Source organism: Electrona antarctica (genome assembly GCF_951216825.1).
Source record: "Electrona antarctica genome assembly, chromosome: 16".
Lineage (NCBI taxonomy): Eukaryota > Metazoa > Chordata > Actinopteri > Myctophiformes > Myctophidae > Electrona > Electrona antarctica.
This window is the reverse complement of record NC_136797.1, coordinates 41,218,486-41,234,435: the sequence shown is the minus strand read 5'-3', so window position 1 is coordinate 41,234,435 and position 15,950 is coordinate 41,218,486. Positions and strand designations below refer to the sequence as shown.

At 44.3% G+C, this 15,950-nt stretch overlaps 1 protein-coding gene across 1 annotated transcript in view; it reads left to right on the top strand.

Moving 5' to 3' along the window:
- Nucleotides 1-10,842: 10,842 nt before the first annotated feature.
- Nucleotides 10,843-15,950, top strand: part of shc3 (SHC (Src homology 2 domain containing) transforming protein 3) — a gene marked incomplete at its 5' end in the record, with an annotated part of 28,955 nt that continues 23,847 nt past the window's right edge. The window contains one exon of the mRNA XM_079524421.1: nucleotides 10,843-11,490. Coding sequence (XP_079380547.1) covers nucleotides 10,843-11,490 — 648 coding nt within the window. The remainder of the gene's footprint in view (nucleotides 11,491-15,950) is intronic.

The window sequence follows — 15,950 nt, the reverse complement described above, 5'->3', positions numbered from 1 at the left end:
ATAATAATATTGGTCTGTCACATTTTTACATTAGAAAATGTACTTAGATTCTCCAGAGAAAAAAACGTGTAAATGCTAATGTTAAAGACACCACTATTTACCGGGCGTGGAAAGCGGGCTGTGAGATAGGCCTTGGCTGGGGTGTTTAGGGTGGTCTGTTGAGCTACTGTACTTTAGGTTCCACTAGATGGCAGCAGAGACGGGCTCATCAATTGTATTAAAGCGTTAAATCCAGGGGGTTAAATCACAAGTTGTCTCAAGGCGCCACCAGATATAGAGCAAAGGACCGACAGAGACCCCACACCTATGCCCCACACTGACCAAGCAATTTTGCGACAGTGGTAACTATTAAAAAAAAAAGAAGAAAAAAAAGCTCCCCCTTATATTTATATATAGGCCTACTCTTATATTAGGAAGAAACGTAAAGCTGAACCGAACCCGCCGACTCTAGGGTGGGTGGCCGTCTGCCTCGACCGTGTCGGGGCTTTTTTGATTGATTGATTGATGTATTAACAGTTTGCAGAATTACAGTACATTTCAAGTACAACTCAATACAAAAACTGTTAACTGTGAGTGGACGACACCATAAAGCATTACACTTGTTTACAATAGGGCCCACGCATTTTCAATTCATCAAAAATGGTTGTGGGCAAAGAAAGTGAGAGAGGAGAGATAGAGTCAGAGAGGTGTGGAGATACGTAGGCTAGTTGGCATTTCTAGTTTAGATAATGATGATATTATTAAAATGAGGCTGGCTCGCCTGGCTGCTGCCATCAGTCAGTATTTCCGTCCTCCGTTTTAGAAAAAATCCCTGCCCATACGACAGATATCTGAGTCCACGCAGAAACGCATTGAACACAGGATAAAATCACTGCGGTTTCAATTGTAGGCTATATTATATTTGATTTTATATTTACACTTATGAGGTGCCAATCATATTTTTTAATGAAGGAATAAGTACCGCATTAAAAAGCCACCTAAATTGTGAGTGGAAGTGGAACATGTTTATTTCATTGTCTTATTTCAATGTCAGCATGTCAGTGCGTAAATCTCCAAATCCCGACTCTCGACTTTTCTCTCCATAATAATTTAAAAATGATAGACACTTTAGACTTTACCATTGCTCTGGCGACTTTGCAAGTCCTGCACAGCAGGAATAGCAGAGTCATAGCCTACCTATATGTCCACAATAATAAATAATAATAATAAATATAATAAATGTCACGTTATAATGTAGGCTAATACAAGTTTACACGCGCACAAGTTTGTCGGCATGCAGGCACAGTGACGCCACGGCGACCCACTGTAGGCCTATAGACTATCTTCTCACCATTTACACCTCTCTCTCTCCTCCATGACCATGAAATGGAGAGCAAAATACAGCACGAGAATATAGTTTCACATGGCTATGCACACACCACGCATAGACCTGTTGCAGGTGTAGGCTACTGCAATGGCATTTGGCCTGGGTTCTTATTTGGTAGGTTAATATCCAGTTTATCTGTAGCGGTCCGCAATTAACATCAAGCTTCGCACTCGATCGGCACCAATACAAATTAAATCACCAGTCCGCACTGGACTAGTAGGCTGATATATTTATTATTGAATGCAGCAGAGCAGAGCCTTTGCTCGCTGCAGTTGATGCTACATATGATGAGTTTTAAAGTTGTTAACAGTAAACATGAACAATTGGATGGATATCCGAGTTTCCGCATGCAGGCACAATTAAACTGCATTTCTCACCTAGTTTCACGTAGGCCTACCTTTCAGTTTTCACCATGCAGTGATGTTAAATTAATTTAGTGCCCTCCCACCTTGTTAATCTTGCAGCTGCATTGCAAACAACTTGAGACATGCGCTCAACAAGCATGGTAAGTTCACTCAATTTCACTCCACATCAATGAAATATTTCTTTTATACGAATTTTGTGCAGATTAGCTACACAACTTTGGTTAGCTTGGTTTGTACAAAGTCGGGCTAATTGTTTCCCCCTATTTCCAATCAATGTGATAATTAAGTAAACAGGCTACTGGCTTTAGTTTGCCCTCATTTGTGGTAGAGAGGTGCGGGAGGCAGAGCTAGGAGACAGCCCAGGGCCCCAGGGTAATAATAACAGCAGATGTCGAACAGCCTACTTTGAACACAAATACCGGTATTTAGGCTATTGACCATTAGTACCATGATGTCACCAAATCAAATGCAAGCTATATGGGAGGACTGACAGTGTCTCACTCCCACTTTTCATCAAACATTTTGACATTTTCCAAAAATAAATTCAGATTTTCCAGACATAGCAGACCTACAAGCTCACAACGCATTGCATGTGAGCCGATGTAGACCTATGCTTTTCACTATATTAGAAAGGCTGCTTAAAGTGGTTAAGTCATAATGTACTTTTTCATTTCCTAGAAATGTAGCAGAGTCAAATGTACAATATTTGTCTTTGAAATGTATAGTCCAGCATCTTCGTGCAGTATTTTTATGGAGTTGTGCAGTTTACGATAAAAGCATGAGGACTTATTTCAGGTGCAGGTTGAGTTGCTACTGACAGAACATTATAGGAGGTGGGCATTGTATCTTGGTGGTCTCCTGCCAGTGTTTCTCCACACTTCTCATGAGCTCTGTGTTTTTGGGCTCTGTTATAGTCAACATACATTGTCTTGGCTGGAGGTTGCTTTCCAGGGTTCTGGCTGGGACCTGCAGATCCAGCCCATTCTTGTGCAGATGGCTGCTGGCCCACCTGGAGGCCCCAACCTCACTGGCCTGGTTGGTGTGATTAGGTGGGGGTGGTCTGCCTCAATCAGGATGAGGGGTTTGACCCTTTCGAACTGTTGTAGCGGAAGGCTCCTTTGATTTGGTAACATTTCTTTGACTGACATGCTGGGGACGCAGAACGACACTGATGCCCCCTTCAGTGTCTGCATATCCTGCCTGATTATAGTTCTGAGGGCCAGATCTTACAATTTACAATTTACAATTTAGGCATTTAGCAGACGCTCTTAATCCAGAGCGACTTACATTAAGCAAGAACAAAAAGCATGGGAATACATCACATATGTAAAATGCATTTATCGCGAAACATGCGTAAGCTAAGAACGTAACTAGAACATATCTATATAATGACACTATACATATAAACTATAACTAGAACATATCTATATAATGACACTATACATATAAACTATACATATATGCTGTACATATATACTATGAAGTGCTATGACTACATACAATGCACTTATTGTGCGGTCTACATGACATGCTATAAGTCTGTTTCAAATGCTATATAAGTCTAAGAAGTGCTGTCTAAGGGGGTAGGGTAAGTAGCCTGGCTAATAAGCCAGACTAATATCACACAACACTGTCTGGGCTGGCTCCACTTGGATTTCATTTCCCGGGGGGCGGGTTCAAACATTTTCTCTTTGACGCAATTGGTCAGAGCTACTGTCAGTCAAAGGTCTCAAGCATTGAACGTCACTGTACCAAAGCCCGCCCATATTGCATACCGTGTCCCGATAGGCCTATCTCACAGCCCGTTTTTCACGCCCACTTCCGGTAAATAGTGGTGACTTTAACATGGGCATTTACACGTTTTTTTCTCTGGAGAATCTAAGTACATTTTCTAATGTAAAAATGTGACAGACCAATATTATTATGAAGCAAACAATATGGTAAATCAGCTCGAACAGATAGAACAAACCTTACCTTGAGAAAACAAAAGTTGTAGACTTCTTAAATTACCTCTGTTAACATGAAGCGTCTATGGAGTGACGTCACGCTATCACCACTAACCCCGAAAGGGGGCGTATTAAGGGGGGCGGGGAAATTCTGTGAGATAGGCTTATTGGCCCGACCTGTTCTCGGTTATAGGAAAGAGGCGTGCTACTGAGCCTCGCCAGACCCTAATCCGCTGGCAGGCAATTTTCTTTTGCCAACGGCTGATTCGGTCTGGTTTATTAACCAGGCTATAGGGTAAGTGCTATGGGCCATGATGGAGTCTGAAAAGGTGGGTTTTCAGACTACGGCGGAAGATCGGGAGTGATGCTGCAGTTCTGATTGCAACGGGAAGTGCATTCCACAGTTTTGGGGCCAGTTTTGGGGCCAGATCTTCAGGTGTTCTGTTGAGGCCAAGTCTTTCCCCTGCAGTGGGAAGAGGCATTGTGCGTAGAGCACCTCGGCAGTGGTGTTTTCACCAGACAGCTCTCCTCTCTGGGTGTCTCTCTCTGAGTCTCGCTGTTCACCTCATGCAGGACTTCAAGGTGTTTGCCTTTGCACAGGCTACATGGCTTCCTGAGATCACACTGGGCAGCTAGGTGTGATCTACTGTACCAGCGCCAGCACTTCTTGGTTCAAATCCATTCTGTGATCTATTATTTCGTGAGTCTCTTAAGGCCAGTTCACTGACTGAGGAAGTGTTTGTTATTCTCACAGAATGGACCGTAGGCATTAGCTTCCCCTGTCTCTTCAGGTGGGGCTGCTGCCTCGCACTCAGCTCCGTCTTCTTATAGCATGACTTATAGCATGTCATGTAGACGGCACAATAATTGCATTGTATGTAGTCATAGCACTTCATAGTACATATGTATAGCATAGTATAATATATATGTATAGTTTATATGTATAGTGTCATTATATAGATATGTTCTAGTTACGTTCTTAGCTTACGCATGTTTCATGATAAATGCATTTTATATATATTTTTGAGTGGTGTAAACCACTCCTACAACTGGCTTTGTTAGTGCAGAAAAAATGAGCATGGTTGCTATGCTCACCCTGTTCACCCGGGTGTGATTTCATTACGTCAGACATGATTTTTGAGTGGTGTAAACCACTCCTACAACTGGCTTTGTTAGTCTGTGCAGAAAAAATGAGCATGGTTGCTATGTTCACCCTGTTCACCCGGGTGTGATTTCATTACGTCAGACATGATTTCATTACGTCAGACAGGCTATATAAGACCTTACACCACTCAGTTCACACGGGTGTGATTTTTTTGTTCTTGCCTAATGTAAGTCGCTCTGGATTAAGAGCGTCTGCTAAATGCCTAAATTGTAAATTGTCTTCGGCACCATGCAGAACTGTGGCATATCTGCCCATTTTCTGAGGTAACCAATGTTTTGGCTCATTACTAGGGAGCTGCACATTGAAGTCGTGGCACCAGGACTCGTGCTTCAACCACTCCGAGAGCTCCAACAGGGTGTAGGTTGTTCCTGGACCGCAGAGCATGGTGCGGGGGAAGTAGGCTCTTATCTCTGGTGGCATCCAAGTTCTGTGTCTCCCTCTGGGCCTATAGGGTTGTTAGCATGCCTACCAGCGACTACTTGAAGCGCAAACTTCTCAAAGGATGCCTTTTCGCCTCGACGGATGTCGGCTGCCTCCAGGATACTGGCTATTTTCCGTAATGCTAATTGGTGGGGCTGTCCAAACTTGTCGTTTAGCACCACCATGGTGTCGTGGTGTCTTCAAGCTTGAGCTGGTCAACTATGACTTGATTCTTGAACCGCTGGGTGGCGTTGGATGGAAGCAGGTTTTCGAGTGATAATTTGAGGCGGGGGAACTCACTTGGGTCTCTGTTGGTGAAGTCGGGGATGGTAGGTTGTGGCCCCCTGTATTGCTGCTCTACTGTGTTATCTGGTGGGGTGTACAAGGGTTGGTATTCTGGGCCTGGCCACAGATACTGACAGTTCAGGGGCAGAGCTGGTTTACAAGCAGGATGGGGGTCTGATGAGCACGGAATATGCCGTCTGATGTCCTGTACTCACTTGACTCTCACATGTCACAGTTTGAAAACATGAACAGTACTACATCGATATTACACATTTTGATCGTTTTTATCTAGCATGATGTAAATAGTACCACTGTATCCTTGAAAATGTACGATTTAGTCACCAGAATAAAGATTGTAGCTGGTCTAGAACTTGAGTAGCAGGTGGTGTCCATTTTGAAATATGGCTGCAATGGTCTCAGTACAAATGGTAGATGATGGATGGAGCCTGTACACCACAGGTGAAAAACCACTTTCTTTATTGTCAATAAAGAAAGTCTTTTTGTACCTGTGGTGTGCAGGCTCCATCCATCATCTGCTGAAGTTTCTTTAGCCCAGCACCCAGCCTGTCGATGTGTGTATTCTACGTCCGCTCAGTACAAATGGTACCACTGTATTCCTCATCCCTGAAAATGTAGGATTTGTCACCAGAATCAAGATCCTAGGTGGTCTAGAACCTGATTTCGTAAAATAACAAATAATAGCAGGTGGTGGCCATTTTAGAAAATAGCTGCCATGGTTACCACAGGACAAATCTGCGATGGCCCTATAGCAAAATAAATTCCTTATGGCATGCATGCTCTTAATTGTGTGTCAAATTTCATGCTTTTATTGTAAAGTGCGTGTGGACGCTGCAAGTATTCAAAAATACAACGCAAACACTCAAGTAAAGTAGCCAGCAGATACTCTGGAAAAGTATGTAGGCCATCCATCCATCTTCAACCGCTTATCCGTAGTCGGATCACAGAGGCAACAGCTCCACCTGAGAGCTCCAGACTTCCCTCTCCTATCCAGACTTCCCTCTCCTATCCTATCTAGAGCAACATTAAGTAAGTAGGCCTACTCCGGTAAATGCACTTTCTTACTGTCCACCACTACAGGAAATAAACTTGTACCCAAGCTGTTCCCTAGCAACGCAGTTCCACAGACATGGTCTATTTTTATTCATTTTTTATTTCATGAAGCACTGGTTTGAAAATAATTCTGTTTTAGATTTCTTTCTTTTTATGTTACCTGGCAACAAGTGAGTGGAGTGGTGTCTGGATGCTCACTCCTTCAAAAACATAATTTTCTTTATCACATCGTGACTGCCCGGCAGTAACCTTGTATGTCGATATTTCAACTTTTTATGTTTTGTTGTAAAGTAATGACCTACATCATACAAGAGTCTGTCACAAAAGTAGTGAAAATGGCAGAGCTACAAGTTCACTATTTTTTTACACACACACACACACACACACACACACACACACACACACACACACACACACACACACACACACACACACACACACACACACACACACACACACACACACACACACACACACACACACAATAATAGTTTGTTTAAACAAAATTGTAACGTTTCTCCTTTTCTCTTTCAGGTTTCAACAGTTTGACATGTGGATCAACACAAAGTCTCTTCTCCTTCCTTTCCTGTAGGTGGCGTGGAGGAGTCGTCTTTGTCGCTGGACCTCGTCGCCAGACTACAACGGTAGGTACTTTTCCACTCGGGTAGGTGGATTTATCTGTAGGGATTTCCGACAGGCGAGTATGGTTTTAGCATAGGATTCCCCCCCCCCCCTTTAGGTGCTGCTAGGTATAACAATCAAGCTTGTGAATAACAGTCTCTCTAAATAAGGATGGGAAGGCAGTAAAGCAGTAAGTATTTCTACTCAGCCTGGGTACTTCTACTCGGCCCGGTGGCTGTGTACTGGGGCAGTAGTAATACTCCTTTTCCTTTATGGTATTAAAGGGGAATACCACTCATTTTCGACATTTTACTATGTCATTAATATACCTTAGAGGTGTTAACAAAAAAATCATTAACATGGTGAAACACATCTTGATGACATCATCAAGATGTGATTCACCATGTTAATGATTTTTTTCAGACCTCCAGTTCTAGGAAACACAGAATGGGGGGACCTTTTTATTATTTCCACACAACAGCTCTAAGGTATATTAATGACATAGTAAAATGTTGAAAATGAGTGGAATGCCCCTTTAATCACTTGTTCCTTTTTCTCCTTTATGGTATTAATCACTTGTTCCTTTCATAGGTTACACGCTCGTTTGAACGTGCCAGGTAGAGTATGCCCGGTGGAAGCCTGGGAGGATGAAAGGACACTAGGATAAGTATTTATATTTCACTGGGGTTACATAGAATGTCACGTGAAATGGATTTGGTGCTCGACTTACCGCCCAACATGCCCGGTATATGCGCTGCCTCACCTCCCGGAGAATGGATCTGAACTGAGCCAGAGAGAGATGGCTTTATACTGTGGGTACTCCCTAGCAGGTGAACACAGGTGCGGCGCATCCCAGCTGAACGAGTAGGTAACGAGGTATGTATTTTCCCCTCTATGACCGCGCCTATTACCATCGAGACGCTTGTGGGAAGTATCCAGAGGTGTACAAAACGATTTAAAGTGAAATCTTCACCGGTACTGAGCACATGCTAAATTTGCGCACAGCATGTTTCCTTGAGCATACAGCTTCTGACGCAGTTTATATATGTCCTTGTCACAAGAGAGGTAATTTGAGATGATATGGCCAAAATATTTAATCTCACTAGAGAGAGAAAACACAGCTCTGTTTACACCTTTATTTTATTCCTATTTATATTAAATATGTATTTGTACATACATTGTTTATTTCCACTTTTGCTTTGGCAATGTAAACGTATGTTTTCTCATGCCAATAAAGCTCATTTGAATTGAATTGAGAGGGCAAGAATATATTAATATACCTATAGATGTCGGTATATTTTTATGTCTGCCAGATCATTGAACAATATATCAGGTTTTCGCCATACATTAATAAAGCATAACCAACTACCGGTAGATGAACGTATAAATGACCATTCATATGATTGCTGAAAAACTGTTCATAATGCTGTCAAATGATGAAAAGGAGGGGTGTGCTTGTGCATGCAAAACATTTGACAACCTTTGATATTCTTGAAACTTTGTTATTTCTCGTTATCTCAAAGTGGCAAGACATCTCCCATGGCTATCTCACATCTAAAGGTACGCTCTATGTAGCGTTCATGTAGCAATATAAAAGTGGTGAACACAATGTGCACCTGCATTTGGAATGGTCTCTTCCACTATTCTGCTAGCCTTCCCTGAATGAGTCATCCAGCCGGCTTCTCATTGGATAAGACCATTCCATCCCTAGGGATTGCCTTGCAGAGGCAGAAAGGCCTTGCTCTCCATTCACAGAAAAATTGCTATGCCAACCAGCTATTTCATTCACATAAAAGACTAATATCACATGTCCTTTATTGTCCTCAACTCTTTTTTTTAATCTTTTACCTTAAAAAAACCATTTTCTTCTCTTGCTTTCTGAAGGACTGTCTTTTCCTCCCTCTGTTTCTATTTTGCCTTTTGTTTCTGAGCAGAGAAGGGAGACGTGTGCTGCTTGTCTCTGTTCTTTTTTTCTCTCTCCTGCATTTGCCAGGCAGGAAGGAAGGAGAGATGTTGGGAGGGACTGCAGCAGTGCGAAATCCGCAGCAGAATGAGAGGAGAGAGAGAGAGGAGGCTGCTTATGAATGAGTGTCAGTCTTTTGGGCTTCGCTATAGATGCTCCTCCTGAGGACATTTTACATGAATGGTGTTTGGGATGCGTGCTCTGGGCTCCAGGAGAGATGAGGAGGATTCACTGCTGCTTGCTTCTAAGGAGAATATCTAAGCCGCTTTCTCTCAGCCTAGCTCCATTTCTTCAGTGACTCATCTGGCCAGAGAAATAATGTTCTTCACGCTGTGTTTGGTTTGCGTGTAGTTTTTTCCATTTGCTTGGATAAATCTGGGTTCATTTGGTTTAAGAGAGATTGTGATTGTATCCTACACTCCACAGTAAGGTCTTTAATCCTTTGTTTGCAGAATTGTGGTGCAACATGTATGATGCCCTTAAAACACAAAACTGCCAGTATCCTTCAGCTATCAGAATTATGTCATTTATTTGATAGCGTTAATTGCTATGGCTTCATCATTTTGTAATTTTCCTTAATTTATAGATATATATTTTTCATGTAAGTTATGGAGCCCAGTATCTTTATGATATTGTTAAGTAGATTGTGTTGATTTCGGAGGAGGTTGTCTCCGTTTTCTGTTCAGGAAGACTTATCTTCCGATTTCCGATTACAGATTTATCGAAGCTGTCAATCACACAGTAGTTTTAGATAACTGATTTCACTCGCGTTCATTTTGAACGGTGTGATTCATTCATACTGTATGAGTCATTCCATTTGATCCATATGTCGTATGAGAAAATTCAAATGGAAAATAACGCGACCGAACTATTGTTACAAAACACATTTTATCATGTTGCATTATCAAAGTACTTCTCTGTGATATTCTTTATAAAAACTCCTCCTCATATCGACACAATAAAACAGAAGCGTTTCTACAATGGCGAAGAAATATCAGAAGGGACAATTTGGAGAATTGATTGGTTGTAGTGTGCTGTAAGTGGGAGGACTTTTCCCCCCCTTCCAACAGGAAGTGATTTGCAGTGTTCAGTAAGGCTTTTGGCGAGAAGGTTTTTCTCAGATCAGTGAGTCATGCTTTAGCTCGGAGCCGGCAACCAGGCAGTCATCGTCAACAAACCATCTCCATTCTCGGACTTGAGGCTAAAGATCATCATCAGCATCATCTTCATCAGCACCGTTTTCATCACAAAGAAAACAAAAACAAACTGTACCATCATCACACTGGTGGCTTTCTAGAAACCTGTTTCCAATGGCTTGTTTCTATTTCATTCTCTCTGACGGATCGGATTGCAGCCTTGGATCCTCCTAAAGGCAGTCTGTGGCTTTTGCAACAGCGGTGACGGGCAGCAGCTCGGCACACAACTGCCACCACTGTAACCTCAGTAGAGGAAAATTGCAGTCAGGTGGCCTGTGATTTGCTACGAGGCATTCGCTGCCTGCGCTGCCGCTGGCTGTGCTGCTGCTATGTTACGGGAGAGGTTAATCAGCGCGGCACGGCCACGTCTGCCGTATCACTTGTGAAAGAGGCAGGCTGTGTGTCAGTTGGTGGAGAGGAGGGGAGAGAGAGAGAGAGAGGGGTATGCTTCACCGTACCAAATACAACCGCTTCAGGAATGAGTCAGTAACGTCCGTCGATGAGCTCCTCCACGGCCTGCCCATGAACCCCAAGGTCTCGGCCGGCCCCCAGTCTGCTGCCGAGACGCCTTACGCCCCCCGGGCCGAGGGCTACCCCTCCTCCTCTGCCACCATCGCCACCACCACCACCTCCTCCAGCAGCGCCACACACAGCCACGGCTCCTCTGACCACCTGGACGATGGAGGCACCACCCTCTGCACGTTCATCAATAAGGTCTCCGGCCTGAAATTCAGCAACTCGGGCGCCTTGCTGGGCATCAAGGGCCTGCCCTCCGCCGTCAAGGACCTGGCTGTGTCCAAGCTGCAGGGGGGTGGTGGGGGCGGCTCCGGCAGCCCGGGAGGATCCAGTGTGTCAGCTGCAGGCTCTGGTGTGAGTGGCTCTCTGTGCTGCTCAGCCTCCGCGGGCACCCCCTGCTCCCAGCTGGAGTCGCTCAGCAGCATGAACAAAAAGTGCAGGCTGGAGGAGCAGCTCCAGCCCGGCGCCGACGACTGGAACCCCAGTGGAAGTAGCGGCCTTGTGAGCAAACCCTCCAGAGGGTGGATCCACTCCGGTGACAAGATCTGCGGTCCGGGCATGACATATGTTGTAAAGGTAAGGCGCAGTAATTTGTTTTGTTTTTTTGTTTTTTTCTCCTGTCAAAATCTTCTCTCCTGTCCTGCTTTTATCTTTTCTCGCCCCTTTTCCATTCGGTCTTGGTATCGGCTCTGTGTTCCATTCTGTCTTTTTCGTTCAATGAGCTCGAGGTGAGTTCACTGTCTGTGAGGGGAGAGAAAAGGACGGACGGCATAGCTTGAAACGGCAGTTCCCGCCATGCCCTTGTGTGTGTGTGTGTGTGTGTGTGTGTGTGTGTGTGTGTGTGTGTGTGTGTGTGTGTGTGTGTGTGTGTGTGTGTGTGTGTGTGTGTGTGTGTGTGTGTGTGTGTGTGTGTGTGTGTGTGTGTGTGTGTGTGTGTGTGTGTGTGTGTGTGATATATCCCTTCAGTGGTATTTGTTTCATGTTCCCTGCTTCTGGTCAGACTGAATTAAATACACACTTTTCATTTTGGGAAATGTAGACGTCTGTTAAGTTTGATATTTATGTTTGATAATATCACACTTTTAACAATTTAATTAAAAATGCACGTCAACCACACTAACTCTGGAAGATTTAGTGTGGGCAAGATTTGTCAACATTTGTGCAACATTGAAAAACAGTGAAAATCGCTGACACGTTGTGAGCTTGTAGATCAGAGCACTATTTTCGATTATTTGTCGTACAAGGAAGTATAAGGGGTTTAAATGGGTTTTATTTACAAATGGAAGCGTGCTTGTGTGGGCGTAGCTGTATAGGTAGGATATAGCAGCAGGCTGAGTGAAAGAGCACAGACCAGAAAATACATATTGAATAATTCAGGAAACGGAGAAGGTCATCGTTGGTAGAAAGAAACAAAGCAAACAACAGCATACAGCACAGTATGAGGAGAAGCCTTTGCAAAACAAAAGCACAGAAATCCAGTAGTATAGGCTACCACATGATTTTGTAGGCAGTCACTTTTCTTTACAATATAAACTCTTGAACCTTTTTGATATTCAAGATGCTGTATTATTTATAGCTTATGTAATGTAATTCCTTATTTCTGTTATTGTGTATTTCCTTTGTGAGCTTGATTACAAGCTTTGCTAAAATGGTGGAATAGACATGTATGCATGTTTATTTCACCATTAGTGATGCTTACAGTAGGTTCTATGTAATTCTGGTGTGTTGTTCACATGCTACTGGCGGGTGGAAACCTTGTATGTCCAAACCGGTTTCTTTTCAGGAAATTGGGAAGAAAAATGTGTTGGATCCATTGTATTATTTCCTTAGTCACAAGCTCTACTTTTCATTGGTTAAATGATGTATACATTATTTATTATAACCCACACTAACTTTTGCGTGACGCTCTTTTATGACGAAGTAGGGCATTCCTTTTTCCAGGAAAAAGAAAACAAAAAGTTGAAATGTAAAGACACAAGGATTTTGCCAGACAGTAAATACGTCACTTAAGGAGCACAGGCTTGTTGTGTTCAATGTCTTAATCTGTAAAAATCCCCACATGAACAATGAGTCACTGTAGTGTAGGAGTGATTGTGCTTGATTTAGGCCAGGGGTCTTCAACAGGGTAAAATAGACATTAACATGAATTCAACATACACTGATGATAGCGCTGTCAAACACAAGCAAAACAAACCAGAGACTTGGATATGTGTGTATCTGAGCATCTAATGGATGCCATTCCATTAACCGCATGGGGACAGAGTGTGTAGTTGGGACCCATCCGGTCAATAGCTGTCGAAAGTCCATGTCGTGAGAAGGGGAAATGGCCCGCGCTCCCCCACTGGCTTTCTGGCTTCTCTGTGGTCCTACTATGTGTCCAGTTCAATGTGCAAATCTGCTAACAGCACTTTTAATTAGCGTCATGTGCTTGTCCCTCACACATCACGCACCATTACTTTAAAGGGGCATGCATTGACTGATGGTGACACCATTCTTCACTCCAGTCCGGTGGTTCTCAACCTGTGGGCAGGGGCTCCCACTGGTAGGCTGTGAGGATACTGACTCCAGTCCGGTGGTTCTCAACCTGTGGGGCGGGGGCTCCCACTGGTAGGCTGTGAGGATACTGACTCCAGTCCGGTGGTTCTCAACCTGTGGGGCCGGGGCTCCCACTGGTAGGCTGTGAGGATACTGACTCCAGTCCGGTGGTTCTCAACCTGTGGGCAGGGGCTCCCACTGGTAGGCTGTGAGGATACTGACTCCAGTCCGGTGGTTCTCAACCTGTGGGCCGGGGCTCCCACTGGTAGGCTGTGAGGATACTGACTCCAGTCCGGTGGTTCTCAACCTGTGGGCCGGGGCTCCCACTGGTAGGCTGTGAGGATACTGACTCCAGTCCGGTGGTTCTCAACCTGTGGGCCGGGGCTCCCACTGGTAGGCTGTGAGGATACTGACTCCAGTCCGGTGGTTCTCAACCTGTGGGCCGGGGCTCCCACTGGTAGGCTGTGAGGATACTGACTCCAGTCCGGTGGTTCTCAACCTGTGGGCCGGGGCTCCCACTGGTAGGCTGTGAGGATACTGACTCCAGTCCTGTGGTTCTCAACCTGTGGGCCGGGGCTCCCACTGGTAGGCTGTGAGGATACTGACTCCAGTCCGGTGGTTCTCAACCTGTGGGCCGGGGCTCCCACTGGTAGGCTGTGAGGATACTGACTCCAGTCCGGGTGTTCTCAACCTGTGGGCCGGGGCTCCCACTGGTAGGCTGTGAGGATACTGACTCCAGTCCGGTGGTTCTCAACCTGTGGGCCGGGGCTCCCACTGGTAGGCTGTGAGGATACTGACTCCAGTCCTGTGGTTCTCAACCTGTGGGCCGGGGCTCTCACTGGTAGGCTGTGAGGATACTGACTCCAGTCCGGTGGTTCTCAACCTGTGGGGCCGGGGCTCCCACTGGTAGGCTGTGAGGATACTGACTCCAGTCCGGTGGTTCTCAACCTGTGGGCTGGGGCTCCCACTGGTAGGCTGTGAGGATACTGACTCCAGTCCTGTGGTTCTCAACCTGTGGTTTTCAGTGTGATACTGATAAGTAGGACACACACACACACACACATACACATACACATACACATACACATACACACATATATATATATATATATATATATATCGGTATTGCAGCTGTTAGTTCCCCAAACAGACCCGCTTATTGTGCGTATTGTATAGTCTTTTTTCTGTCTTTTTCATATAATTGAAAATGGTGGGTGATCTAAAGGTCAGAGGTCAAAAGTCAGAACACGATTGCTGACAGTCAAACGGTTCATGAGCTATTCCTGTTCAAAGTTTGCATTTTCAATTGAGTGCTATAGCGCCACCCTTTGGCCAATGGTCGTGGGCTTCGCATCCTCAGACGCATCCTCAGTTTGGCATAGCCCTCTACCATATTGCCAAGTTCTGCGAAAACTGACTGCACGGTTAAGCCAGAACTGCTATTTTTGGCGGGAGGAGAAGAAGAAGAATATAATTCAATAAGGGACCAAAGTCCCTTCGGGCTTGATCCCTTAATAATAATAATAATAATAATAATATAGAAATACGTTTGTTTCATTGATCCAAGCCAGAACACAATCAATTGATTCGTCAACATGCTCTGCAAATATACGTGATCCGCCCATCATGACCACTTACTGTAACTGATAGGCTGCCAGCCTGCCACGTTAAGTGGTCAGATGGGTGGGCTGCAAACACTTTGAAGATTTCCAAGTGATCCAGAAAAGGCTGAGAACCACTGCTCCGGTCTAGTCCACTCTTAATTTTGGGCATGGCACAGCAACAAAACATAGTCTTTTAGGTTAGGTCACCAATACGAGGGAAACTACTAGGATATTTACATAAAAACAATTTTGTACAGCATGAATACGTTTAAGAGTATGACTCTAACCAGTTAAACTCTATACTTTGTTGACTGGAGGCCCTCAGGGCTCTATTCTAGTGTATCTTCTGTTTACGCTAACAAAACTGAACTTCTGCTATTTTCTGCGAAAGGTTTTCCCAGGATACGGACGCTGGAGTTTGTTTAAACAGCGTTCAGTAGAGCTTAGGCTGTGTTAAATTGTTCTATTGACCTTTTCACACTAACGTAACGTAAACATTCTAAATGGGTCCAATTTATTTCCTGTTGCAGTGTTATGGAAATACGACCCAATCCCTAGTCCTATATAATAGCAAAGAAATCCACATGCATTCTGATCAGAAAGTAATTTGTTCTTATTGGCAATTGTCTTGTCATACTTTACTGATCTTTGCTGTGATCTCCAGTTTCCTTTTATTGTCACTATATAACTCTTTCTGAAACGGTGTCAATTCCCTTTTTACTGCAGCTCATTGCCCAGACTTGTTGCCCTTTTTAGCCTCATAAATATCTGTCAGTTGGTCATTATCAGGGGTCATCAATATGTCCGTACTGGACAAATGTGTCCATGGCAAGACTTGGCGTGTGCATGTGTTTGGTCCGACGTACTGTAACAGGCATTAGTCCGACAACCTACACA